The sequence below is a fragment of the Tachyglossus aculeatus genome, chromosome 17 (assembly GCF_015852505.1).
Source record: "Tachyglossus aculeatus isolate mTacAcu1 chromosome 17, mTacAcu1.pri, whole genome shotgun sequence".
Lineage (NCBI taxonomy): Eukaryota > Metazoa > Chordata > Mammalia > Monotremata > Tachyglossidae > Tachyglossus > Tachyglossus aculeatus.
The window spans coordinates 52,576,455-52,603,710 of NC_052082.1; the positions used below are offsets into that span (position 1 = coordinate 52,576,455).

General features: G+C 51.7%; 1 protein-coding gene across 2 annotated transcripts in view; it reads left to right on the forward strand.

Moving 5' to 3' along the window:
* Positions 1–27,256, forward strand: part of RPH3AL (rabphilin 3A like (without C2 domains)) — a 105,691-nt gene that overhangs the window by 39,738 nt on the left and 38,697 nt on the right. For both annotated transcript variants that reach the window (XM_038759290.1, XM_038759289.1), the window contains exons 2-5: positions 7,009–7,118; positions 8,706–8,849; positions 10,958–11,087; positions 26,159–26,245. In XM_038759290.1, the coding sequence (XP_038615218.1) occupies positions 7,042–7,118; positions 8,706–8,849; positions 10,958–11,087; positions 26,159–26,245 (438 nt within the window). In that variant the 5' untranslated portion in view covers positions 7,009–7,041. The remainder of the gene's footprint in view (positions 1–7,008; positions 7,119–8,705; positions 8,850–10,957; positions 11,088–26,158; positions 26,246–27,256) is intronic.

Genomic DNA, 27,256 nt, shown 5'->3' on the forward strand with positions numbered 1-27,256 from the left:
CCAATTTGTACTTCCCAAGCGCTTAGTACAGTGCTCTGCACATAGTAAGCGCTCAATAAATACGATTGATTGATTGATTGATTGTGTGGCATCGGACTTCGGTGTAGACGGCAGTTGGAGTCCAGGACAGCAGTCGAGTGATAAGACTGTATCCCACCCAGTGCAGTTTGTCTGCGATGGCCAAAGCTGTGGTCCCTTCCCTGGGGAAGGGTGGAGGAAAGGGTTTTATTATTATGGCACTTCTTAAGCGCCGACTATGTGCTAAGCGGTGGGGAAGATTCAAGGTTATCAGATTGGGCACAGCCCCTGTCCCTCACAGGGACACTCAGTGTATCTTATCCTCATTTTACAGAGGAGTTAACTGAGGCCCAGGGAGGTTAGGTGTCGTGCACAGGGTCACATTGCAGGCCGGTTGCAGAGGTAGAAGTAGAACCCGGAGCTTTCTGACTCCCACTCCTGGGCTCTTTCCACTGGGCCACACTGCCTCCCCATGGATGATGGGAGCTGAAATGGGGCCACTGAAAGCAAGGGGTAGGGAGGAAACATTTGAAGTAACTGTCAGATCGTTGTTGTCAGAGAGCGTGCCTGCTATCTCTGTTGAATTGTCCCAAGCTCTTAGTACAGTGCTCTGCACATAGTAAGCACTCAGTAAATACCATTGATTTCCCGGGTTCTAATTCCAGCTCTGCCTCTTGTCTGCTGTGTGACCTTGGACTACTCACTTCACATCTCTGTGCCTTAGTTGCCTCATCTGAAAAATGGGGATTAAGATTGTGAGCTCCATGTGGGACAAGGACTGTGTCCATCCCGATTAATGTGTATCCACTCCAGTGCTTAGTACAGGGCCTCGCACAGATACCAGAAACAACAAAAAAAGATTGAAGTGTGCAGTAAATCAGTTTCAGATCATGAGACATCATAGTCAAGAGCTGGGAGACAGTTATAGCAATCAGACTAGCACGACAAACTGAGGTCAATAATAATAATAATAATCGCATTTAAGTGATTACTACGTGCCAGGCACTAAGCTAAGTTCTGGGGTAGATACACAATAACCAGATTGGACTCAGTCCCTGTCTCACATGAGGTTCACGGTGCAACGTTTAGGAAGAACAGGAATTTCATCCCCATTCTACAAGTGAGAAATCTGAGGCACAGAGCAGTTATGTGACTTGCTCAAGACCAAGAAAAGAGCGGCTCTTTTTGAGCAGAAGCTTCGAGCAGAAACGTGAAACAGGAAGCCCAAGTGAAGGACCCACGAGAGGGGGAACACGTCAGCACCGCCGTGAAGGACCCATGAGAGGAGGAACACGTCAGCACCACCGATGTCAGATTTGGTGTGTGGATGGGTCTGTCTGCGTCTTCAGCGTCACCCCCGAACCCCTGGGGGTTAACTCACTGACACACTGCGTCAGCTAGTGGATCAAGGACGCCTGCTTATTACCGGTTTTGATATTTTCCCCGGGCATTGTACTCAGTGGGCACCACCTAACTACCTACCTTACTTCTACTTTTAGACCAGCAGCAAGGACAAGATTGGCGAACACAAATGCCACCCCCACAGTTTAGCTACAAGTAGACAAGGGCTTTTAAATGTATGGGTTAATCAATCTGTCAGTTTTTATTGAGCACTTACTGTGTGCAGAGCACTTGAGAGAGGACAATAGCTCCTTGTGGACAGGGAACATGTCTACCATATCTGTCATATCCAGTACAGTGCTCTGCATGCAGTAAGAGCTCAACAAATATGACTGATCTGAAGCCAGCTTTTTTTTTTTTTTTTTGTCCTCCATCATCTTCTTCCTGGCAGCCTTAGGGGCCAGGGTTAAGACAAGGGTTTGTCACTGAACCTGATTGTCACACATCCAGATGATGGAAAGTAATTTCAGTAAGTGCTTAACTTTAATGAGTCTGCACCCCGTAAGGACCTCTGGGTTCCACTTACCTAGACTATCATGCAGAGAGCCCCTGCAATTCTCCTCTGCCTCTCCAGAAAGTTCCCGCCTCCTCTTCTGACCTGCCTGAGGCCCTCATGTTAAATCTGTGCGGGCCACCAATTCTTTACTCCTTCCAGCTTCTGCCACCTTCTTGGCTCTTGGGGTTAGGGGGAGGGAGGGAAGAACAAGATGGTAACGGATGGTAGCAGGGAGGGATAACGATAGAGCCTGGTGACTCCACTGAGATTAGAACCCAGGCCACAGCAAAGGGCAGGAGGAAGGCCAGTAGCACCCTTCTTGCAGCGGAGCTGAGTGGAAAGAGCACGGGCCTGGGACACAGAGGACCTGGGTTCTAATTCTTGTTCTGGCACTTGACTGCTATGTGACGTTGAGCAAAGTCACTTCACTTCTCTGGACCTCGGTTTCCTCATCTGTAAATGGGGATTCTATACCTGTTTTCCCACCTCCTTCAAGAAAAAGAAAAAAACCCTTTCCTCCACATTCATGTGGGTCCCTCAGGTGCTCACCAGGTGGAGGCAGAAAGGGAGAGGTGTGTGTGTAGGAAAGAACGTGTGTGTGTGTGTGTGTTTATAAGAAAAAGAGAGGGACTTTGTGTGGGCTGAAGGCTTTGCTCTGGGAGAATTGCAGATTGGGGACAGTCATCCATCCCCCTGGAGCCCGTTAACATTTCTACCGTGATGATATCTGGATTCAAGTCGCATCCCCACATTTGCCTAAGGTCTTGCCACTTGCTGCAGTGGATGAATTACAAATTTGCAGCATTCAGTAAGCCTTGATTGATGTGTGGGAAGTATTGAATCTGAACACGTAGCCCCCGCATCTCTCCTCTCCCACCCCCCCTAAAAAAAAAACCCCACAGGGCCAAGGATAGACGCATTAATTAGCTGCACCGAAGGGGAAACTGTGATGGTGTGTGTGTTCGCGTGTGAGTGAGAAAAGCTTTATAAATTTGTGGCTTTGCTTAGAAGCGAACTGGCAGTAAAATTTACAGTTTCTGGAAGTGTGCCTTTTCAAAATCAAGGAAATGGTGGTAGAAAATGGGGTAAGGTTCTATCCCTTGAGAGCTCTAGAGCTCAGAGAGACTGAGTGGATGCTGGAGTCGTTACCTGTTACCTGTCTGGATGGGGATCACACCGGATAACCTCTGGAGGTCCCCAGCTGTGGGTGGAAGCTGCCCTGGAGTGGCAGGGAGGTTTCTTCTCGAGTGAAATGGACAGGGCTTCTCAGTGGTCACTCCAAACAAAAGGGGAAATTGGATCCGTGGTGTAGCCACATCATAGAATCGGTGTGCCTGGTCGAGGGCCGATGAAAGATGGTTGGCCTCCACAGCAGAGAGGAGTCAGGCAGCACGGAAGGACCAAGTCCTCATCCTCCTGCTGCCTGCCACCCAAAAACAAGCTGATGTACAGTGTGAGACTGCCCACTGAGCAATGCGTAACAAAACCCAAGTTCAGGCAGGGGAAAACTGGCTTGGTACAAGAGCAGCAGAAAAAGATATGGGGGACATAGTTAATCAGAAGCTGCGTGGCTTAGCGCACTTCAATCAATCAATCAATCAATCGTATTTATTGAGCGCTTACTATGTGCAGAGCACTGTACTAAGCGCTTGGGAAGTACAAATTGGCAGCACATAGAGACAGTCCCGACCCAACAGTGGGCTCACAGTCTAAAAGGGGGAGACAGAGAACTGAACCAAGCATACCAACAAAATAAAATAAGTAGGATAGAAATGTACAAGTAAAATAAATAAATAAATAAATAAATAGAGTAATAAATATGTACAACCATATATACATATATACAGGTGCTGTGGGGAAGGGAAGGAGGTAAGACGGGGGGATGGAGAGGGGGACGAGGGGGAGAGGAAAGAAGGGGCTCAGTCTGGGAAGGCCTCCTTCAGTCTGGGAAGGCCTCCTTGAGATGGGCACTTGAGATGGAGTGGTTATTATTAATAATAATAATGATGGTATTTGTTAAGCACTTACTATTTGCAAAGCACTGTTCTAAGCGCTGGGGAGGTTACAAGGTGATCAGGTTGTCCCACGTGGGGCTCACAGTCTTAATCCCCATTTTACAGATGAGGGAACTGAGGCCCAGAGGAGTTAAGTGACTTGCCCAAAGTCACACAGCTGACAATTGGCGGAGTCAAGATTTGAACCCATGACCTCTGACTCCAAAGCCCGTGCTCTTTCCACTGAGCCACGCTGCTTCTCTATTAGGTAGATCTGACCTTGGGTCCTGGAAATTCATGGCGGAAAGTTTCTGGGAGGAGGTGGGATTTCTGCAGGGCCTTGAAGATGGGGAGAGCTGAGGTCCTGTGCACTTGAATGAGGGAGGGAGTTCCAGGCTAGGGGAAGGGCACAAGCCACGGGTTGGAGGTAGAAGAGCAGAGAGCAGATTCTTGAAGATAAAGGCGATTAAGGGAATGGAAAGCAGGTCTTATGAAGAAAGGCGAAAGGAACTGGGCCTCTTCAGCACAGAGAAGAGCAGGTTTAGAGGTGACAACAAGAATGTGAGGGTCTTTACAATGATCCAACTTGTTGTTTGTACACGTCTCCTGAAGGCTGAACAAGAGGAGATGAGCTTAAGCAAACGCAGGTGAGATTTTCATTGGATGGAAAGAGAAATTTCTTAGCCATTAGAGTCATACCACAGTGGAATGGGCTACCATGCGATGGTGGAAACTTCATCCAGGGAAATCCCAAAGGAAGAAGACAGTCATATGCGCCAGAGTCAAGGAGGTGAGCTGTCAGGCTGTGTGGCCCCAGAGCCCATAGTCTGCCCTTGATTTTTCTATGAGTGGGTTCTCCATTTAGTGGATTACCCGTGGCAGATAGGAGCACACCAGCTGAGAACTTGCTTCCTTGTGGTGTCCACCACAAGTGCATTCAAGGTGCCACTCCCCTGTTTCCACCTTGGCAGGCCCTGGGGCCGTTCCTCTGTCCTCCCTCTCCCCTCAATTCCACCCGGACATTTCCCAAAGCCCCACTGTTGCATTGCAAGAGAAGCAACGTGCCTAGTGGATAGAGCAAGGACTGGTTCTAATCCTGGCTCCTCCACTTGTCTGCTATGTCACCTTGGGCAAGTCACTTCTCTTCTCTGTGCCGCAATTACCTCACCTTTAAAATGGGGATTAAGACTGGGAGCCCCAGGTGGGACAAGGGCTGTGCCCCATCTGCTTAACTTGCATCCACCCCAGCACTAAGTACAGTGCCTGGAACATAGGAAGCACTTAACAAATGCCATTTAAAAAAAATTGCAAAACCCCCTTGCTTTTGTGTCCTCCCATCATTCCCCTCCAGTAGGGAGATCACCAGGAGTTGGCTGCAGACGGCTCATGAGTATTTCAAACTCTTCTCCCCCACCCGCCCAGTCCTGCGACTCGATTAGACATGGGGAGATGGGACTGAGGGGGAGAAGGAGCTGGTTGCTGTTTGCAGACGACTCTTCGGGGTGGGTTAGTAAGGCATTGAATGGTTTTATAACAACCTGTTTTCCTGGCGATGTCTTGGCTGACAGACCCCTTGGTGAGCTTGCCGAAACCCATTAGTTCCCTACTTGCCACCTCCTGTTCTGTTTCACGATGGAAGATAAAAACTGAGGCCGTTAGGACTGAGAGAGAAAACGCCTTGGTCCATGCAGGATTGGGTTTATGGCTTTTTGCTGAAATGCATCTCATTTTGTTGATGCATTTCCACTTCAACGTTTCTTTGCCCAGAGGATCCGCCGGCACATACCGGCTGCTGATGGAAAGTAGATTCTCTTCCTGAAGAAGCAGATGGGAGCGAGATTGCAGTAGCAGGGCCTTTCCACAGAAGGATTAAATTTGGGTTAAATGGATTCTTCAACTATCGGGAACAGGGCGGTGGTATATAAGCAGGCAGCTTACCAACCGTTTGAGCCACGGGGTCCTAGGTCGGGGTCCCCAGTGGAAGTGAAGCGGAGCCCTCGGTGGCTTGCCGGAACTGGCCAGCGGTTGGCTTTCGATCCAGCCCAGGCTGGATGTCCTGTCCACCCTGCCACCAAAGCCACATGGTGGGGAGCCGGGTGTCTGGCTATGGAGGGTGTCGGGAAACTAGAGAAGGATCCAGAATACTGGATTAGGTCAGCTCAGGACCAGTAAGCACCTGGGGCTGGAGCAGGTGGGGCAGTGCCTCGTATAACTCACATGCTACTTTTTGGAAGCTGGAGGCACAGGCTGAGACAGGCGTATATGTTGCATCATTTCCATGAGGTGGGAGATGAGGTCCCAAAAGGTTATATATGGGGCCAATAGAATCTGTTTAGCCACGGCTAACGGTGGGGGCCTGAGCTTCCCTTGCCTGGAGACTAGAAAACCCTGTTGGTGATCTCTGTTCCAAAGTAAAGCGCTGGGCTGGGAATCTAGACTGATTGGGAATCTAGACTCCCAGTCTAGACTGTGAGCCCGCTGTTGGGTAGGGACTGTCTCTATATGTTGCCAACTTGTCCTTCCCAAGCGCTTAGTACAGTGCTGTGCACACAGTAAGCGCTCAATAAATACGATTGAATGAATGAATGAATGAATCAGAAGACCTGAAATCTATTTCCTGGCCATTTTTGAATTGGTCCCCAGATGGTTCAGCTTTTTTATAATGCAGTTTTTTCACCAGCAGGAGTCCTCTGCGAAGAGCAGGTCCCGTGGGTGAAGCATCCCAAGGGACAGAAAGGTCTGGGCTTGGCATGCCCAATGCCTGGTTTGTGGGAGAAGGCAACACCTCTGACCCAGCGTGGGAACGAGAGATCAGGATGCCTTGTTTGAACAGCCGCGCTCGGATCCCGGCACCAGGGCCTCTTCCAGGTCCTTCTTGTTCTCATCCTTCTTATCCTGATTCTCAACCTTCCCTGATGGAGCTGATTCCTGCTCCTGCCACCTGCTGAGGATAGCACCCCCCGGGACCAGCATCTCCAGGCCTCCCGTGGTCAAGTCCGTGGATCAGGGCTGGGCAGGGCTGAGAGCAGGGTTGTTGTCTTGGAGGAACACTGGTTTGTAACTGATTCTGGAACCACTTCTGCTCTCCTTTCATTCCAGGAGCAGCTATCTGGACGCCACGCCCCCACAGCCATGGCTGACACCATCTTTGGCAACGGGAGTGACCAGTGGGTGTGTCCCAATGACCGCCAGCTTGCCCTTAGGGCCAAGTGAGTCTCCAAACGACCAGAAACTTCCTGCGTTCTGTTGGGGTCTGGCTGTAACGCAGTCCATCCTGTGGCAGCCCCTCCCCAACAACGGGGGGTGTGGGGGGGTGTCCTATGACACCCCCATCTCACAACATTCATTCAATTCATTCAGTTAATTCAATCGTATTTATTGAGCGCTTCCTATGTGCCGAGCACTGTACAAAGCGCTTGGGAGAGTACAATATAGCAATCAACAGACCCATTCCTTACCCACAGTGAGTTTACAACGTAGAGGAGGTGGCAGACATTAATACAAATAAATAAATTACAAATATAGCCATAGGTGCTGTGGGGCTGGGAGGGGCGATGGATAAAGGGAGCAAATCAAGATGATGCAGAAGGGAGTGGGAGAATAGGGAAGGAGGGTTTAGTCAGGGAAGGCTTCTTGGAGGAGATGTGCCTTAAATAAGGCTTTGAAGAGGGGGAGAGTCATTGCCTATTGTATATGAGGAGGGAGGAACCCCAAGTCCTTGCCCTCCTGGCTTCTCCATGTGTCATAAAGCCTGGGAGGGAGAGAGAAAGGAAGGCCGGGGAGAGGGGCCGGAAGATGGTGGACAGAGGATGTACACCATCACCGTAGTCTGCTGTCTTGAGCACTGCACTTTTGGGCTGTCTTACCCCTCCACCCCCACCCCAACCCCTTGAACAGTGTGAGGGACCCCTTCAGTAGCAAGGATGGAATCTCTGAGATGAGAGAGCTTCCCAGGTTGCCGGATTTGGGAGGAGGAAGGGAAGGAGGGTGTCAGAGAACTAAAACTACTTGGTCCATTCCCACATTCCCTGGGAAGCCGCACCAGGCAGGAGGGCTTGCACACCCTGACGGATCTTGGACTGGGCTCCCTCTCCTGCCACTTCATCATTTTGAGGTTTGGGAAGGATAAACTGGGCCCCCTTCTCACACAATCAGTCAGTTTCCTCCTCTCTTCCCCTCCCTCTTCCACCCCCGCTTCGCCCCAGTAGGTTTAGGCAAATTAAAATGCAGACAGATACATAATTTATGCCCCTCTAATGCCAAGTGTGAAGATGAAGTGGCAGATTTCCCAAGGAAATTGTTTCCTTTTCAAGTCCCCGTCTTTGAGGGCCAGGACATGAGGACCTTGCCTCTTTGAGCCTTCTTTCCCATGGTGGAGCTTGGGTGTAGCAGGTCACGATGGGGAATAGGGAGTCACCGGCAGGCCAGGCAACTGAGTCCATGGTGGGAGCCTGGCCCTCCATCCCAATGAAATGGCACGAGGCAGTGGCAGGGCCCGCCCTCTTCCCGGCGTTCGATACACTTCGGCTCACTCCCGGTAGTAGCCAGGGGTCAGGGGATCCCCTTAGAGCAGCCAGGCTCTCCTCTTCCTGCAAGGGCCTCCCCAGGGACTGCCACTGGGCCTGGGTTGGGACACGGTTCTGTGGCTAGGAAAGTGCCCTTCAAATGAGGATGGGAACTGGGAGGCCCCCCAGAAATGAGTGGCCTGACAGGTTAGGTAGTGGACGACTTCCGGAATTGAAATGGTGTCTAGGGGCCGGGATGCTCTCGTTACTTTTTCGGGGCTTTATTTCCAGACTCCAGAGCGGCTGGTCCGTGCACACGTACCAGACGGACAAGCAGAGGAAAAGCCAGAGCCTCAACCCTGCCGAGTTGTCGGCCATCCTGGAGGTGATCCAGAGGGCCGAGAAGCTGGACGTTATCGAGCAGCACAGAATCGGGTGAGAATCGGGTGAGAGCGGAGCGGGCCCAGCTTGGGGGCTGAGAGGAGCTGGAGAGAGGGAGGGAGGAAGCTTGGGAGAGGCTGAGCCAGCCGGGACCAGGGGCCAGCGTTTGGCTTCCCACGGCACCCAGTGGAATGGACAGATGGACAATTCCCAGCCCTCTTCGGCAGGAGCTGCTCTGCGTGGGTCTCTTGCCATCGGCTTTTATGCAGTTAGGTGGTCAGAGAAGCCCTGACCCAGCAGAGCAGCCCCCAACAACCTGAGACTCCTACTTCTCCCCTGCAGCGAGAGCTCAGCGTGAGCCTTCCCACCGACCGACCCTGCTGGACTGGGTTGCGGGTCTGAGCTGGTCGATGGCCGACCCTCACCCTCCTGTCTTTGCTTGCCCCTGGCCCCGCAAGATACCTGTTTTGATCCTCCCCTGCCCCAGTTGCCTTCGCGTGGGGAAGCATGACGAACCGAACCTGCAGGAGTGAACTCCAGGGCCGCCTCCGCTGGGCGGCTTTTCCTCTGCAAAAGTAGGAGGCGCCCTTATCTGATTTCCTGTGGAGAGAGCCTGCCGCAACGCTTCATTAGAAAGGCTGCATGTCAAGCGGCAGGGGAGGAAGCCGCCAAGCCACAGTGAAGCGGCAGAGCGGTCTTCAACAGTGCCCCAGCTCTGCCAAGGGGATGGGAGTACAGGCACTCGACCCTCGGCCCTGCTGCCCCGAAGGCATCGGTTGGGAATGTGGGGGTTGGGGCTGGGGGGCTGCAGAAGAGCTGGGGAAGAGGGAGGAGGGGACCCAGGCCTGAGGGAGGGGATCAATCAATCAATCAATTGTATTTATTGAGTGCTTACTGTTTGCAGAGCACTGTACTAAGCGCTTGGGAAGTACAAGTCGGCAACACATAGAGACAGTCCCTACCCAACAACAGGCTCACAGTCTAGAAGGAGAAGACAGAGAACAAAACCAAACATACTAACAAAATAAAATAAATAGAATAGATATGTACAAGTAAGATAAATAAATAAATAGAGTAATGAATATGTACAAACATATATACATATATACCAGTGCTGTGGGGAAGGGAAGGAGGAAAGATGGGGGAGATGAAGAGGGGGACGAGGGGATGTATGTGGGCACCAGGGAGATACCAGAAGGGCAGGTGGTACCCCGGGGCAGGACAGCCCACTCCCAGCCAGACGGGACTCCTCTCAGGGCTCTGACCCCGGGGACCTCCTCTCCCCCAACTAAAGTGGAAGCCAGCTTTGGCAGGAAAGCTGTGTTGATTGAGCACGTGCTGGGCCTGGGAGTCTGCCCCAGCGGGCCTACAGAGAGGGTGGTCCCTGCCCTTAAGCAGTAATAACAGCAATAATAATAATAATTGTAGTATCCGTTAAACGCTTTATATTTGCCAAGCACTACACCAAGCACTGTAATAAGTACGAGATAATCAGGTGCGACACAGTCCCTACCCCCCAAGGGGCTCACAGCCTAAGGGGAAGGAAGAAAAGGTATTCAATCCCCAATTTATCGAAAAGGAAATCGAGGCCCAGAGATGTCAAATAACTTGCCTAAGGTCACCCAGCAGGCAACTGACAGAGGCAGGATTAGAACCCATGTCCCCGACTCTCAGGCCCAGGCTTTCTCCACTGGGCCATGCTGCTCCCTTTTGGGTGGGGGCCTGCTAGGGCTGAGCCTGACCTCTGGGCCAGGTGTTCTGTTGTCACTGCTTCTCCTGAACTCTGCAGTGTTGTGCTGCTGATCCCGAGAACCCAGACACCTCTGCACCGCCCAGAGCTCATGACATACGGGATCTAACTGTCCTCTCCCAAGTGCTCTGTACAGTGCTCCATGCACAGTAGATGCTCAATCAATGCTGCGGATTGATTTGATGGCTACTTCCCAGTTCCCCAGAGCAATTTCCACACTCTCCCCCCAACTCCGTCTGGGATCCCTGGGCCGCTGCCCCCATCCCTGCTGCCCCCATCTCTCTGCTGCAGAGGCCAGGAGGTGAGACGGTGTATGGCCGGTGGGGCTGACTGCTGAAGCCCGGCCGGTTGAGCTGGTCCGCCAGCCCGAGGGGAGCCGGCCTCTCTGACCCCCGCTCCGTCTGCACCCCAGGGGCCTCGTGGAGCGGCTGGAGAACATGAGGAAGAACGTGATGGGAAACGGCCTGTCTCAGTGCCTGCTGTGCGGGGAACTGCTGGGGTTGCTGGGCGGCACAGCCGTTTTCTGCCGGGACTGTAAGAAGGTAATTCCAGGCATCCGTGCGTGCGTGTGTCTGCGGGGGCGCGGGAGGGTGGCTTTGTTTTTTCAGACACCAGCGGTCTCCCCCAGGGCCCCCCTCTGTGCGTCATTTGACCCATTAAGTAACAATAATAATAATGATGATGGCATTTGTTAGGCGCTTACTATGTGCCAAGCACTGTTCTAAGCGCCGAGGAGGATACAAGGTGATCAGATTGTCCTGCGTGGGGCTCACAGTCTTAACCCTCATTTTACAGATGAGGTAACTGAAGCACAGAGAAGCTAAGTGACTTGCCCAAGGTCACACAGCTGACTAGTTGGCAGAGCCGGGATTTGAACCCATGACCTCTGACTCCAAAGCCCGTGCTCTTTCCATTGAGCCACGCTGCTTCTCCGTTTGATGTTACCTTGATTCAGGGCCGGGTTAGCAACCTTCCTCCTGCTGCTTCCTCGTGGAACTGTACATAGAAGAGAATCCTGGAGTTGGGAGGACCTGAAGCTGGAGATCATCCGGTTCAGCCCCCTAACTTGTTGTTGCTAATGGTATTTGCTAAGCACTTATGTGCCAAGCAATGTAGCGGACACTGGGATAGATTCCAGATAATCAGGTCAGATCCAGTCCCGCAGGTCCCCATGCTGCTTCTGGACCTCCAATGATGATAATAATGATGATAATTGTATTTACTAAATGCTTCTATGAGATAAACTCTGCCCCACATGGTGGTCGTAGACCAGTAGGGAGAAAGAACGGGTATTTTATTGCCATTTTACAGATGAAGAAACTGAGGCCCAGAGAAGTCAAGTGACTTGCCCCCGGTTGCCTGCAGACAGGTGGCAGAGCCTGGACTAGAGGTCAGAGCTCCCAGTTCCCAGCCCCTCGGCTCTTTCCAGTAGGACCCACTACCTCCTCGGCAGGTGTTTGTTTAAACCATCCCTGAGAAGCCCCTCTGGCCTGGCAGCCTACTGCCTGCTCCTCTGGAGTATCCTTAGGCCTTTTGGAAATTTGTCTGTCTCTTACAGATCTGCCCCACTTCCTGACTCATTGAGGAGGGAGAGAAGGGCTGGTGGGGAAGTGCGGCTGTGCCCCTGCTTTTCCTCTTGCCCTCAGATCTAATGGACGAGTCATCTCAGATGTGGTAAAAGACCTTGGGGATCCAGCTGGGGGAGACTCGGGATTCTGGGGCACCTTGGGCATCAGGAGGATGCTAGAGAACTGGAAGCAGGCTAACAGACGGTGCTAGGCTGTTTCTCTGGCTGCTCATCAAGGTTCTTTTCCAGTGAGTTTGGTTTGGGGTGGAACTGGCCCTGCCTGGGGCTCCTGGAAGAGGTTGAGAAAGCCTGCGCTTATTGGCTGGGGCCCCAGGGCCTGGGGAAGCCCGTGTCACTGCCAATCCTAGGGCCCGGGGAAGATGGGTCAGGTCCTGTGAGGCTCCTTGGTGAAGGAGAGGGGTTGGACCCACAAGGAAGCACCCTGAAACTTCCAGGGTGGATGAGTGGAGGGGCTGGGTTCCTTGGGATCAGGTGTCTCCCGGGACTGGCACATACCTTGGGGACCATTTCTGGTAGAGGGGTTCCATCTCCCCGGGCAAACCTGGCCTGGCTAGATCTTTTTTCACCACCCAGGAAACTAGCCAAATTGTGGCTTCCTGGAACTTAGGGAGAAGCCACCAGGGGCTGGGTTCCCCAAAGGCGGCCTCCCAAAGCTTACTGTGGGCAGGGAACGTGTCTGTTTATTGTTGTATCGTACTCTCCCAAGCGCTTAGTACAGTACTCAGCACACAATAAGTGCTCAATAAATATGATTGACTGACTGAAGGGTTCTACCATTAAGGGCAGCATCCCTCCCCAGGCTGCCCAAAGAAGGGTTGAAGAGTCCTACTCCCAAGCCCGCGATCTCCAAGCCAACGGCATCAGTCCCAGAGGAGAATTTCCACTTGGAATGCTTTTGGGGCATCTCTCTTCTTCCAAGCACTCAAACATGAATCCCGGGGAAGAAATTTCCATTTTAAAGAGTTCTGCTCTGGCTGCACGCTCCGGGTCCGTGGAGGACTGGGACTGGGCTCCCAGCAGCCGATGACGGTGGGGAGGAGAAGCGAGGCGGGTCGTTCTCCCCAATGTGCTGTTCCTTTGGTTTCGGCGAGGAGGAGAGGGGCAAGAAGGTGGCGATGGGTAGATCCAAAGGACCCAACATCCTAATGGGAGGAAGTATCCTCTTGGCTCCCAAGGGGAATCGGATGGTCACGGTGTCACTGTGTTTCTCTTCCTGTGTGCGACTGACTGACGGGGAAGATTGGCTGGGTTTCAAACCCAGTTGATGCTACCCACTCACGCTGCCCCAGAAAGTGGCTCAGAGCTTCGCTTTTACAATTTCTTCCTTTGATTTACTCTGTTTGCGAATACTTTTATACCTCACTCCCCCCGTGGAGTGTGAGCTCCTTGCGGACAGGGAACATGTCTCTGGCTTGTTTTGTTCCTCCCACAGCACTTATTGTTTTAATAATTTACTTTAATTCCTGTCTGCCCCTCTAGACTGTAAGGCCCTTGTGGGCAGGGAACATGTCGTGGCCTAGTGGAAAGAGCACGGGCCTGAGAGTCAGAGAACCTGGGTTCTAATTCCAGCTCAACCACTCACCTGCTCTGTGACCTGGGCAAGTCACATAACTTCTCTGTGCCTCAGTTCCCTCATCTGCAGAATGAGGATTCAATACCTATTCTCCCTCTCCCTTAGACTTCCTGGCTTCCTAAAAGCTCACAGATCCTAAAGAAAAGAATGAGTACTTCTCTGACCTGGAGTTATCGCTCTGCATGTGGACCACTCTTCTAGGTGCTTGGGAGAGTACAAAAAAACAAAAGAAGTCACAGCTCTGGTCCTCGAGGAGCTTACAGTCTCATGGGGGAGACCTGAATTGTATGCGTAAAAGTGGGGGCAAGAGGCAAAAGAGACATACAACTGGTAAAAGCTAGGGAGTGGAAAAAATGAATCATTAAACGAAGTCTAGAAACTGATACATAAAATAAGCAAAAGGGCAGCTGTTGGCTTACTGTGGCCCAGGTGATGGAAACTTAATCTGGGAATGGAGGAGTTGGGTTTTCCTTGGGGATTTGGATGTCGAGGTTCGGCCTGCTTTTTGCTCCCCTATTCCAAAAGACCATTTCTGACCATAAGTTCTCAGGAGACACAAATGGAAAGAGCACAGGCCTGAGGACCTGGGTTCTAATTCCAGTTCTGCCACTCGCCTGCTGTGTGACCTTGGTGAAGTCACTTGCCCTCTCTATGCCTCATTTTTCTCATCTGTCAGATGGGAATGAAATACCTGATCTCCCTCACTCTTAGGCTGTTAGCCCCATGTGGGACAGATACTGTGTCTGATCTCTGTATTTTGTGCCTACCATAGGGCTTGGCACATAGTAAACACTTAATAAATACCATCGTCATTATTATCACCTCACTGTCTCTGGCTCCAAAACTAGTGGCTCAGTCCTGCGGGACTGGCCAGTGACACATAAGGAATGCTTGCCCAGCACGATCTTGGAACAGTGCTCAGCACATAGTAAGCACTTAACAAATGCCGTCATTAGTATTATTATCATTATCTGCCAGAGGCCTTACAGTCCTCCAGACTGTAAGCTCATTATGTTCAGGGAACATGCCTGTTAATTCTGTTGTATCCTTCAAAGCATTTAGTACAGTATCTGTGCATAGTAAGTGTTCAGTAAATACCATTGATTGATTGTTGGTGCCTTCCAGTGGGCTCAGTGCCTTTCAGATCCTCCTGAAATAATGACTTTCATATCCTATGGTGTGGAGCCTCCTTTCCAAGCCCATTTTAAAGTCCAGAAGAAACCAGCAGGTGAGCCGGTGTAAACTGAACAAAAAAAGGCTCCACTCAGATCAGCTACTTAATGTGCCTGCCTGACCCCCAAAAGACTCAGGAAATGGCCTGAAAATGAAGAAGTGGTCTGGCGGGGGGCACCGCTTTTAGGAATTCTGCTTCCCATTCGCCGATTTGTTCTGTTTTGTGGAAAATGGTCTGCGCCTGGTGTTACTGTGCTTAAAAAAAAAAAAAAGCACGGCAAGTGAGCCGAAGAAGAGAGCATTGATCAAATAGTTTATGGTGAGTGAGTCACCGCCTAATGCGAGTAAGAAAAATGTTGTGTAGCTCTCAACCAGAGAGAATGGGGACATGTGGCATGCCCTGCGATGGAGTGAAGCAATCTGAGAATCTAAGCCAGAGCCTCTGGGATTTAAAAAAAAGCTTTGCAAGAGGACAGTGTGGGATCCAGTTAAATTAGCGGGAGATAAATCAATTGTATTTATTGAGCGTTTACTGAGTGCAGAGCAATGTACTAAGCACTGAGAGATGAGGGTGGTTCCTTCCCTCCAGGGAATGTAGAACACCTGTCAGGAGGGCCAAACTCTCTGTTTGTTGCCGGCGACTTGCTCCTCCCATCAGCCGTGCCCTGGACCGCAAAGGCCTCGGTAGACTTCAGGGTGGCCGCGGGCAGGGTCAAGAGACAGACAGGCTTATCAGGGAAGCACAGGGGTCCTAATGGCTAAGGAGTTGAGGAACATGTCTTTCACCCTCTTCTGGAATTCAGAGCAGGGAGAAATCGGAGAGCCAGTCTGCCAATCTTACTTGGGCACAAATTCTCAGCACTTAGCTTTAGTCCATCTGGCTCCTCAATCTCTCCAAGTCCTGTGTGTGTCAGGGCAAGGTGGGGACGTGGGGGAGCGTGCCATCCTCCGGTTTGGATTGGGGTCTGCCCCCACTGGAATTCTTTCCATTGCTCTCTCTCAGATGCTACTCATTCCAGGGGTAAAAAGAAAAACAGATTGTGCGAGGGACCGTGTCCCTTCCGCTGGCCTGGTGTTGGCTGATTCCTAGCTCCGCCAGGGTGGGACTGTCCAAGCTGCAGGACTGCTGTGCTGGCTTTTCTTCCCCAGCCCAGTGACCTGCCTGGGAACCAGAGAGGAATCAGTCCAGCAGCCCCCTGACCAGATCAACAAGGGACCCGGCTGGTGACACCAGCCTTAGTTGGCTTTCCGGAAGCGCCGACTCGTTTCCCAGTTGATCAGGTTTCCAGGTTGGATAGAACCAATGCCAGGTGGGTTGGACCCCATACTGTTACCCATGTGCCTCTCTTGGATGCGGGCAGTGAACCCATCCACATAGAGGCCCAGAGTTTGCTGGCATGTAGTGCCAGCAGTCTTCTTCTCTGGTAATTTTCAGATGTCAGTTCTCAGGGGAGCCTCAGGGCTTAGTTTCTTTCCGTCCCCTAGGGTTTGGGTAATGGGGTCCTCCACGGCCCCAATTCCGAGCCCCCGGAGACCCCACTTCTGTGAGGCAGGACTGTGGGAACCTGTTGTTACACACGTTCCCTGCCCACAATGAGTTTATAATCCAGCGGGGGAGACACACTTTAAAATAAATTACTTTTGTTTACTCGGGGAGAAGGTTGCAGGGAGGGGACAGAAGGAGAGGGGTAATAAAGCCGCGTGGCCTCGTGGAAAGAGTACAGGCCTGGGGGTCAGAGGACCTGGCTTCTAATCCTGGCTCTGCCACTTGTCTGCTAAGTGACTTTGGGCAGGTCAGTTAGCTCATCTGTGCCTCAGTTTCCTCATCTGTACACTAGGGATTGACTATCTGTCCTCTCTCGCCCTTAGACTGTGAGCCCCGTGTGGGACAGAGACTGTTTATCCAACCTGATTAACTTGTTTCTCCCCCCACACTTAGTACAATGCTTGTTATATAATAAGTGCTTAACAAATAACACTGTTATTATTAATGGCAAAAATGGGGGAGGTGGGGGTAGGAGGAAGAAGAGGGGAGCAGTAGTGATCCTGTCAGGTGGTGGGTACATGTCAGATATCAGGCTATATGACCAGCTTCTGTTTTAGTGTGCCATAACATGACTCCATCCCTCCTCCACCCCCTTGGCTCCCCTCCAGGTGGTCCTGGGCCAGCAGCCTCCTGGGCTACCTCTCAATTGCCTTCTCACTGCCCCACTTCTTCTGCCTTGGGCCAGGTGTTTGTTCCCCATGGTATAGATAAATTTTATTGAATTACCAGCGCTTCCGCGGTTCTCAGAAAACTGCCTTAGTTTATTCTGCCCTAAGGGGCAGCGCTAGCAGTTTCTGTAGAAGCTGTTTGGCAAGACCGAAGCAGCGGCTGGCAGATTCGGGAAGCGGACCCAGCCTAATGCCTCCCACCATCTGCTGCCTCCTCTGAAAATTCCACCGGCAAGAACGTCTTGACTCAGCCCCCACGTTTTCCACCCCCTTGGCTCCGTCAAGCAGGTGGGGGTCTTATTTACCACACACTGTCCACCCCGCAAGGGAAGCCCGAGGTTTCCCTGAATCAAACTGCCTCTGGATTTGTTCTTCTGCGACCCGCAGCCTTGAGGTTGTTGTCTGTGCCCATTCCTCACCTGTCATCCTGACCTTGGTCGTCTTCATTTCTTCTTCCTTCCAGATCAACCCAGCTCCACCTGAGCCAGCCAAGTCCTGGGGCAGGGAGGTGGCCGTCGGTTTATCGCCGTGGCATTTATTAAGCGCTCATGCTGCGCTAAGCGCTGAGACGGATGCAAGGTCCCACATGGGGTTATTCCTATTGAACAGATGAGAAGACTGAGGCCCAGAGAGGTTTAAGTGAGTTGGCCATGATCTGGGCGGAGCTGGGATTAATTAGAGCTCTGGTCTTCTGGCGCCAACCCTGTGTTCTTTGTTCAAGACCACACTGCCTCTTCTGCTTGTATGCAGGGCTATTTGTACTACTGCTACTACTACTGATAGTAATAATAACGATGGCATTTGTTAAGTGCTTACTATGTGCGAAGCACTGTTCTAAGTGCCTGGGGGGATACAAGGTCATCAGGTTGTCCCACGTGGGGCTCACAGTCTTAATCCCCATTTTACAGTTGAGGGAACTGAGGCACAGTGAAGTGACTTGCCCAAAGTCACACAGCTGAAAAGGGGCAGAGCTGGGATTAAAACCCGTGACCTCTGACTCCCAAGCCTGTGCTCTTCCCACTGAGCCACACTGCTTCTCTATAATAATAATAATAATAATAATGGTATTGTGAAATGCTTACTCCATACCAAGTACTGTACAAAGCGCTGGAGTGATACAAGATAATCAGGTCAGACACAGGCCCTGTTCCTCATGGGATTCCTACATCCTAAGTCTGTAGGTCTGGGTGATCCTGAGGGTCCAGGTCTGGGCTGGGTCTGTGCCTCAGGCACAGCTTCCCTACTTGGGCTGACTCCCAACACCTTTCCTGACGCCACCGGGACTGGGAGAATAGCAAGAGGGCATTGCCCAGGCAGTACTGACTACTGTGCAGTGTTGTATCTCTCCCCTTGGGTCACTGTGGCTACCCCTCTCCTCCAGGGCATAACACCTGTGGCAAGTGACCCACCTGGCACCCTCTTGGCAAGGCTGTGACGGGGCCTCGCTTCCATTTTCATAGTTGTGCTTCTCCTGGGATCCTGACCCCCTCCCTCCCCAACCCACCCCCACAGCTACTCTCTCCTTCCATCAGTTAGGAAATGACTCTTGTATAAAGAAGAATGACATTAGACCCTGCGAGGCCCAGGCTATGAGGAGCTTAGCCAACAGCACCTTGAAACTACTGTGTCTTTGGGAGATTTTAAATCCCCTGAGGACGTGGAGGGTTTTAAGGAGAGAAGCCCCTCCCCACCATCCCCTGCCAAAATGTCCTTCCAGGCTGATCCTTGGTATCCCTCAGCCCTGCTGCAGTTGTCTGGGTGGCACAGGATGGGTTGGAATGGTATGTCATGACATGGCTTGGCTCTCTGGGGCCAGCAGGCAGGGCCACCCAGGGGACTCTGATGGACTGCCCGGCCAGGGCCAAGGTTTCCGAGATCTCTTCTGCTCCTCCCGTATCCGCACACCTCTTTAGGAGTCAAAACCGCAGATCCGCAAAGGCCACATCCCACCCCCTTGCTGCCCATCCAGAGCCCCACCCTCACTCCCAAGGGGGCCGGTGGGAGAGGGGAGGGGATCTGAGGTTGCTATGGGACAAAGGACCAGCAGCAGGAAGACTTGTTGGCAAATGGATGGTCCCAGGAATGGGAATCTTGTGCCGTCTCTTCTACTCTGTTGTGGTAAATAATAGATAATAACATTTTCAGTTCTCTTAAGCGGCATATTGCCCAGCAGATGGCATCTAATTTTTGCTGGCTGGGCCTCCAGCCCCCCGCATGCTCTTTAAAATCCCCATAGTGCCTCCTCTTTCCCAAGCACCATTTTCGTTTGCTGGGTTTCCCTGACCGTCGTTCCCCAGCTCATTATGACGGTCACAGTTGTTGCTGGGCTCGCTGGGCTGCTTCTCTTTATTTCCTAGTGGTTCTCCCACTGGGACAGAGATGGTGGATTGGGCTAATTCTCTGACCCTTCCATGTGCCATCCACGCCACCCTCTCTTCCCATTGGCCAGAGGGGCTGGTTCATCCCCTGGTACTGGTTTGCAGTGTGGAAGTCCTGATGAGTCCAGTGTGAAACTAGTAAAAGCCGTTGACTCGTGATCTAAACCCAGCCGGATAGAGCAGGAAGCCCAGTGCCAGGGCTGAGCCCAGCTCTCTGTTGTCCAGCCGCCCACTCCTTTCCCCAAGCCTCCCTCCCCAGCAAATGGCAATATTCATTCATTCATTCAGTTGTATTTATTAAGCGCTTAATGTGTGCAGAGCACTGTACTAAGTGCTTGGGAGAGTACAGTATAACAATAAACACAGTCCCTGCCCACAACGAGCTTATACTCTACAGTCATGAAAATACTACACCTCAGTGGTCTGGGCCCAGAGCGAAACAACTGAGTTCCTAAGCGAGTGGAGTGTGTGGATCCCATTTTCCCCAGAGAAGGGGTGCCCCTTTTCCTCAGCTCCCCCTCACCTCCACGTTGCCCTGACTTGCTCCCTTGCTCTACCCTACCCTCCCTTCAGCACTTGCGTATATATGTATGTAATTCTATTTATATTAATACCTGATTACTTGCTCTGATGTGTATATATCTATAATTCTATTTACACTGATGCCTGTTTACTTGTTTTGATGTCTGTCTCCCCAATTCTAGACTATAAGCCCGGTGTGGGCAAGGATTGTCTGTCTTTATTGCTGAATTGTACTTTCCAAGCACTTAGTTCAGTGCTCTGCACACAGTAAGTGCTCAGTTGTTACGATTGGATGAACGAATGAATGAATGAGCTACCTAGAAGAGTCTCTCCCAATCCCCCACTTCCCAAGCAGGGTTTGCCCTTGGGGACATGCAGGCTGCCGAGATGAAAGCAGGTGTGATCTGTGCTCCTGCCAGCCAAGTGTCACCTGCTGGCTTCAGGAGAAACAAGTCACTTCACTTCCCTGGGCCTCAGTGACCTCATCTTTAAAATGGGGATTAAGACTGTGAGCCCCTTGTGGGACCTGGTTTGTGTCCAACCTGATTAGCTTGTATCAACTCCAGTGCATAGTACAGGTTCTGGCACATAGTAAGTGCTTAACAAATACCGTTTTTTAAAAAAAAGCAAAGAAGAAGCTGCCTTATTTGGGAGGCTGTGGCTCTGAGGGCTTAATAATATTAATAATGATGGCATTTGTTAAGCGCTTACTATGTGCAAAGCACTGTTCTAAGCGCTAGATGTCAACAAGGACTGTGGGTGCAGGCGAGGCAGGGAGCTGGCTTAGCGTGGGCTTCTGTGTTTTCACTCTCAGTTGGCCACTGACAGGCTCTCGACTTGGAATGGATTGGGCCCTTTGGGGCTCACCCTTCTCACATCCTCGTCTCCTTCCCTTTGGGCAGGATGCAGGGAGGGTAGCAGCTTGGGTCTCCCCCCTCCTCCTCCTTGCATTTCCCCCTGGCCAGGGCCATCAGAGTAGCTCCTGGGGGCCTCTGTTCCCCTTGCACAAAGCCCCACACCCCTCACCTGGGTCTCTCTGTCTCTCTCTCTGTCCCCCCGGACATATCAGAATTGGGGAGACTGCCCCAGTGACCTCATCTGTAAAATGGGGATTAAGACTGTGAGCCCCTTGGGGGACATGGATTGTGTCCAACCTGATTAGCTTGCATCTACCCCAGCGCATAGTACGGTTCCTGGCACATAGTAAGTGCTTAGCAAATACCATTTTTTAATTGGTATTTAATTAAAATTAAGCACCTAGTACAGTGCTCTGCACACACAGTAAGCGCTCCATAAATACGACTGAATGAAATACCAACCCATCCCACCCTTGGCTTTCCATCTGAGACCTTTCTCCCCAGGGCCACTTGGCAGACTTTAATCCCTCTGCTTCCCCCAGCTTCCAGGTGAGGAAACCGGTGAGCAAATCTCATCCCCCCCACCAACCCTGTTTAAAGGCCAGACTCAGGCACCGAGAGGTTCAGCGCTTAGAACAGTGCTTGGCACATAGTAAGTGCTTAGAAAATGCCATCATTATTATTATTATTATTCAGGGTCCGCCCCACCGTCACGCGGTGAGGATCTGGGGCTCTGGGTAGTCTCCCGGGTCGCTAACAGCCGGCCAGAGTCACTCAGGTGTCCCGGAGAGAGTTGTTGTGGCTGAAGCCAAACCAAGGGAGCGGGGAGCGTGGCACCTTTGTCATTGCTGGGGCGAAGCTGTGGAGGCCTGCCCATTTCCTCCCACAACACACACACACACAGCCCTGTGCATGGGAGCGTGATTTTGAACTGAGTGGAAAAGGCGCAGCCCCTGCAGATGCTGAATGCTGATGACACCTGTTGGCATTGTTTGCATTAGTCAATCAGTGGCATTTATTGAGTGCCTGCCATGTGCAAAGCACTGTTCTAAGCACTGAGGAGAGTACAGCAGAGTTGGAAGACCCAATCCCTGCCCTGAAGGAGCTTACAGCGTACTGTGAGAGAGAGACATTCAAATAAATCAGCCATTACGGGAGCAACAGAATATAAGGATTTGTACATGAGGTGGGGTGAATATCAAAGCATTTAAGGGGAACGGACTTAAGTGTGTAGTTGATGCAGTAGGTAGGGAGCATAGGTAGGGGAGATTAGAGATTAGCCAGGGAAGACTTCCTGGAGGAATTGTGATTTTAATAGAGCTTTGCAGTCGGGGCGAGTGGTGGTCTGCTGGATGTGAAAGGGGAGGGTGTTCTGGGCAGGAGCGAGAGTGTGAGTGCAGGGTTGATGGTGAGAGAGTGGTCCAGTGAGTAGGTTGGCGTTAGAAGAGCCAAGTGTGCGGGCTGGGCTGTGGTTATGCATTTCCCCTCCCTGGAGGTTACCGGTGATTCTCCTTGCTGGGTTGGCTCGGTAGCCCCCGATGGGGCTCGCCACCTTCCCTCTACTGCCACAACCCATCCCACTGAACAAGCCCCTCAGCCCTCTCCTTCCAAAAACCATCTTTAAGCCAGCTGAGCCATTCACCTTGCACATGACAGAAGTTGGGGAATAGTAGATTTTCTGGAAAGATTGTCCTGCCTTTGAAATACCCCATCACCTGCACATTAGTGCTGGGTGTCAAGGGGAACCAGCCTGAACTTGCTGGAAAATGAGGAGAGGCAGCACATCTGAGGACTTGGAAAGTGGGCTGGAAAATGTGGCTAGCGTTTGCTCCCAGAGGTGCTGGGGGATGCTGTCACGGTTGTTCCTTCAGTTGACCGGGGTAGGTTACCCCACGAACAGCTCCCTGGGGTCAGCTGGGTCCACTGGGCTGACCCAGAGTCCTCCTTAATGGATATGCTGGGGAGTTAGGAAACCTCTGTTGGGGTCAGCACATCTGGTGGCAGACCCTTCCCCTCTCCCCCCCCCCCCGCCCTACCCCCGCTGACCCCCATTAATAGCTTGGGTGTGGTGGGATTTGACACCCCACAAGAGCTGGGGAGAAGTGGATGAAAGTGGGTATGACTTTCTGGGGAGGAAACTCGTACTATTAATAATCCCCTGAACTTGTCCTACGTGAGCTGGTCCCGAATAGAAAAGCTGATAAACAGCTTGGGAGAAGCCTGATAATTGGGAGCCCCAGCAGCATCCCTCGCCTAGGGTTTGGGCTGTAATAAGGAAGACAAAAAGGACCAGCCTCCTCTACTTTCTCCTTGCTGCAAGTACTGCTGGAAACTTAAGACAGGGGACTGGGTAGGGAGATGGATGGTGGGGGGGAGGGTGAGGATGAGAAGGATCAGTCCCCCTCCTCCCAGCTCTTTTTGCAATACAGTGGAAGAGGAGGGGGTTCTCCTTGAGTGGGAGGGGTTGTCTCTCCTTACCAACTGTTGTTTCCCACCTGTTCACATTTGACTGTAGCAAGTCTTGAGGGGTCTTCCCTCTGTGCCTAGGAGACCTGGAGCATCATTAAGTGGTTAAATGATTCTTATAAATGAAAGGGAAGTTAGGCACAGAGAAGCAAAATGACCTACCCAGGGTCACGTTACAGGCAATGGCAGAGCTGGGATTAGCATCCAGGTCCCCTGGCCCCCAGGCCCGTGCTCTTTCCCTTAGACCACGCAGCTTCCACATTCATTGTGTTCAGGGAATGCATCTACCAACTCTGTTATATTGTGCTTGCCCAAGTGCTTAGAACAGTGTTCTGCACACAGTCAACACCGAGTCAGTACCGTTGACTGATGAGCCTCAGAGTGGTTCCCGTAATGATGTTTGATTTTTGCCCGTGTGAGTCGATTGACTGATTCCCTGTAGACTCCAGGAAGATTGTTCCAGGCGATCAAGGAATTAATTCAACACTGGAGCAGGTGAATACTGGAGGTTGTAAAAACTCCATCCCAAGAGACTTTTCCATCAGTCAGTCTGGGCATTTATTGACCATCTACTGAGTGCAAATCAGTCAATCAGTGATACCTATTCAGTGCTTACTGCATGCAAAGTACTGTACCCAAGCACTTGGGAGAGTTCAAAAGACATGATCCCTTCCCTCAAGGGGTATCCAGCTTAGTGGGGGAAGATAGAATGCTAAATTATAAGCCGAGCTTTTGTTCCAATGAAATACCAAGAAAATACGTACTGGGGAGAAAGAAATGGTTCATTTGAAGCACAATGGAGTGCAGTCTACTTCAGACCTTCTCCCCTCCTCCCTGTCACCCCACCACCACCACCCCTTCTCCCCAGCCCTCCCCGTGATCCTGAGAACAAAGACTGAATCTTTAAGGAGAAAAGTCTCATTACTTTCTTATTGACCCACAGTTTAATAGAGAGAGCAGTAATTATGTGGTGTTTGAACTGCTGTGAGGACTCTTTCAGCAAGTGCCCCTCTCCCCAGGAACTCTGTTTGATGTCTGAGGAAATGAGGGGCTCTGGGCTCCTCAGCCGGAGAGCTAGGGGCACACCAGACTTGCCTGCCACATGCCCCATGGCCCAGATGGTTGTGGAAAGCAGGGAAAGAGGCCTCTGTGTCGATGGAACGGGCCTGGCCCCGGCCCACTTGAAGCTCGTGGAGTGTGGCCCAGGTTTCCCCGGCCAAGGCCTCTTGGAGGTGGGGCCAGAAAGAGGGGGGAGGAGCATGAGTTTGAAAGAAATCAAGAAAGGAGGACCGGAGGGTTGGGGGAACAGAGAGGAGGGGAAGAGAGAGCAAGGGGTGACTCAGAGCTGAGGCCTCCATCACATCCAGCACATGGGCTGAGTGGAGTCCTGGGCAGTGGCAGCAGGGCCTGCAGACGCCTGTCAGAAGCAGAGGCAGAGACCGGCAGGACTGAGGTCGGACTGCTGTTCTTGGAGACTGGCCAAGAGCCTGAAACCCATGGTCACGACAACACCAGAATCCCAGGAAGTGGTCCGGGAAGGTTGGCTTGGCTAATGCAGTTGCAGCAGCAGAGGCCGGGCCTCCACTCCTTCCCGGTGCTATGCTTCTGCCATGACTGTCAAGTCCCCCCCTACAGCTCCACCCTTCTCCTCCTAATCCCTAAGCTAAGCACTTGCTATGTGCAGAGCACTGTTATAAGCGCTGGGGTGGTTACACCGTGATCAGGTTGTCCCACGTGGGGCTCACAGTCTTAATCCCCGTTTTCCAGGTGAGGTAACTGAGGCCCAGAGAAGTGAAGTGACTTGCCCAAAGACACACAGCTGACAAGTGGCGGAGCCAGGACCTGAACCCATGACCTCTGACTCCAAAGCCCATGATCTTTCCACTGAGCCATGCTGCTTCTCTGGGGATGAAGACTGTGAGCCCCACGTGGGACAACCTGGTCACCTTGGAACCCCGCTCAGCGCTCAGAACAGTGCTTTGCACATAGTAAGCGCTTAATCATTCACTCAATCATATTTGTTGAGCGCTTGCTGTGTGCAGCGTACTGGACTAGGCGCGTGGGAAGTGCAAGTCGGCAACAGAGATGGTTCCTACCCCCTCCTTCCTTTTCTCCTCCTCCGCATCCCCCTCCCCACAGCACCTGTATATATGTATATATGTTTGTATGTATTTATTACTCTATTTATTTTACTTGTACATATTTATTCCATTTATTTCGTTAATATGTTTTGTTGTCTGTCTCCCCCTTCTAGACTGTGAGCCTGCTGTTGGGTAGGGACCGTCTCTATATGTTGCCAACTTGTACTTCCCAAGCGCTTAGTACACTCAGTGATCTGAGAAAGCCTTGGGTGAGAATTGATTGGCCACCCTTTGCCTCCTGGGTAGCAGAAAGCCCAGTTTCAAGGTGACCAGTGTCCTCCGAGATTCGTCCCGGCAGGCTATTTGGCGGAGGTGAGTTTTTACTAGTGACATGAAAGGGTGAGCACCCAAAGTCGGGCTTTTTTGGCAGCTTGCAGGATGGTTAATTCTTCCAGCTGAGCGTGTGGAGTTGCCTTGAAGATGGAGGAAGCTTCCAGAATGTTTATTGTTGTACTCTCCCAAGAGCTTAGTACAGTGCTCTGCACGCAGTTGGTGCTTAATAAGTATGTTTGATTGAATGAATGAACTCTGCCGCCCATCTAGAACTCTGGATCCTGAGATTCTTCCAGAGCTGTCGGCACCTCTGGCCAGCTCCAGGGCCCGAGCTAATCTGTCTGAGCAGCTGCTCTCAGGAGGGGTCAGCCTCAGGTGCTGTCAGCCCAGCAAATGTTGACATTTTTGCCATTCCTTTTCTCCCTCAGAAAGTCTGCACCAAGTGTGGGATTGAATCCTCCAGCGGCCAAAAGCGACCTCTGTGGCTCTGTAAGATCTGCAGCGAGCAGAGAGAGGTAAGGTTCCCCGCCCCGCCGGAGAAGGGGGACAGGGTGGGGTCTGCACCATCTGAAAAATGCCAAGAGGTGCTGTTTGAGAAGAGAGCCCTCACCCTGGTTTTCAGTGTCTTCCAAAGGGGAAGAAAAGCAATTCTCTAAGGCACAAATTGGGGGAAAAAGAGACCAGAGGAGCGGGGTGGATGAGGAGGACTGGACTCAGACTTGTAGAAAATGTGGGGTGTATTGTTGGCCATTGCCAGAGCAGGGGGACGGATGTGGGGAGAGCAGAGTGAAAGGGGCAGCTGTCTGGCAACTGATGGAGAGGATCATTGCATCATCCCGGAGCTGGGTGGCTCTAAGCGAGCCTCTCTCCCTCTTTCCACCCACGGGAGTGACTTCTAAGCTTTGGCTCTGTCTCAGGTTCTCCAGAGAATGGCAGACAATGGTCTGGAGTTGGAAAATGTGCTGGCTACAACAGCTTTAATACCTCTTAGAAGTGGCCCCACATCTTCCCTTGATGCCATCTTCTTACAGACAGCCTGGAGCTCCCAGGAGAAGGTGGGGTGTGGGGCCAGAGGCCACTGGTCAAGACCCCTGGAGCCTCATACACGCCCCATGTGCCACCTGCATGTCCAATGTTCTGCCCCCGAGAAAACCTCATCCGTGTTCTCCATATAGTCAAACCTGGTTATTATTGTTATTTTTTCCACGTCAGTCAATCAGTGGTATTAATTGAGGGCTTACTGTGTGCAGAGAACTGTACTAGTCGCTTGGGAGATACAGTATTCCCAGAGGCCTTCTTAAGGGGTTGCAGGGCAGAGTACTGATGTTTGTAGGGTCCTACAGGAGAGGCGTGTCGAGCTGATATTTCCGTGCTGCTTTCAGAGCCGCCCAAGCCGGGGGTGGGATGGGGTGTTGTCCCTCTTGCTCATCCCCCTTCACTGGTGAGTTTCTCATTTTGGGGAGATGAAATTGAAATCCAAGTTAATCCAAAATCTTAGCCCGTGGTTTCCGAGCAACTGAGCGCAG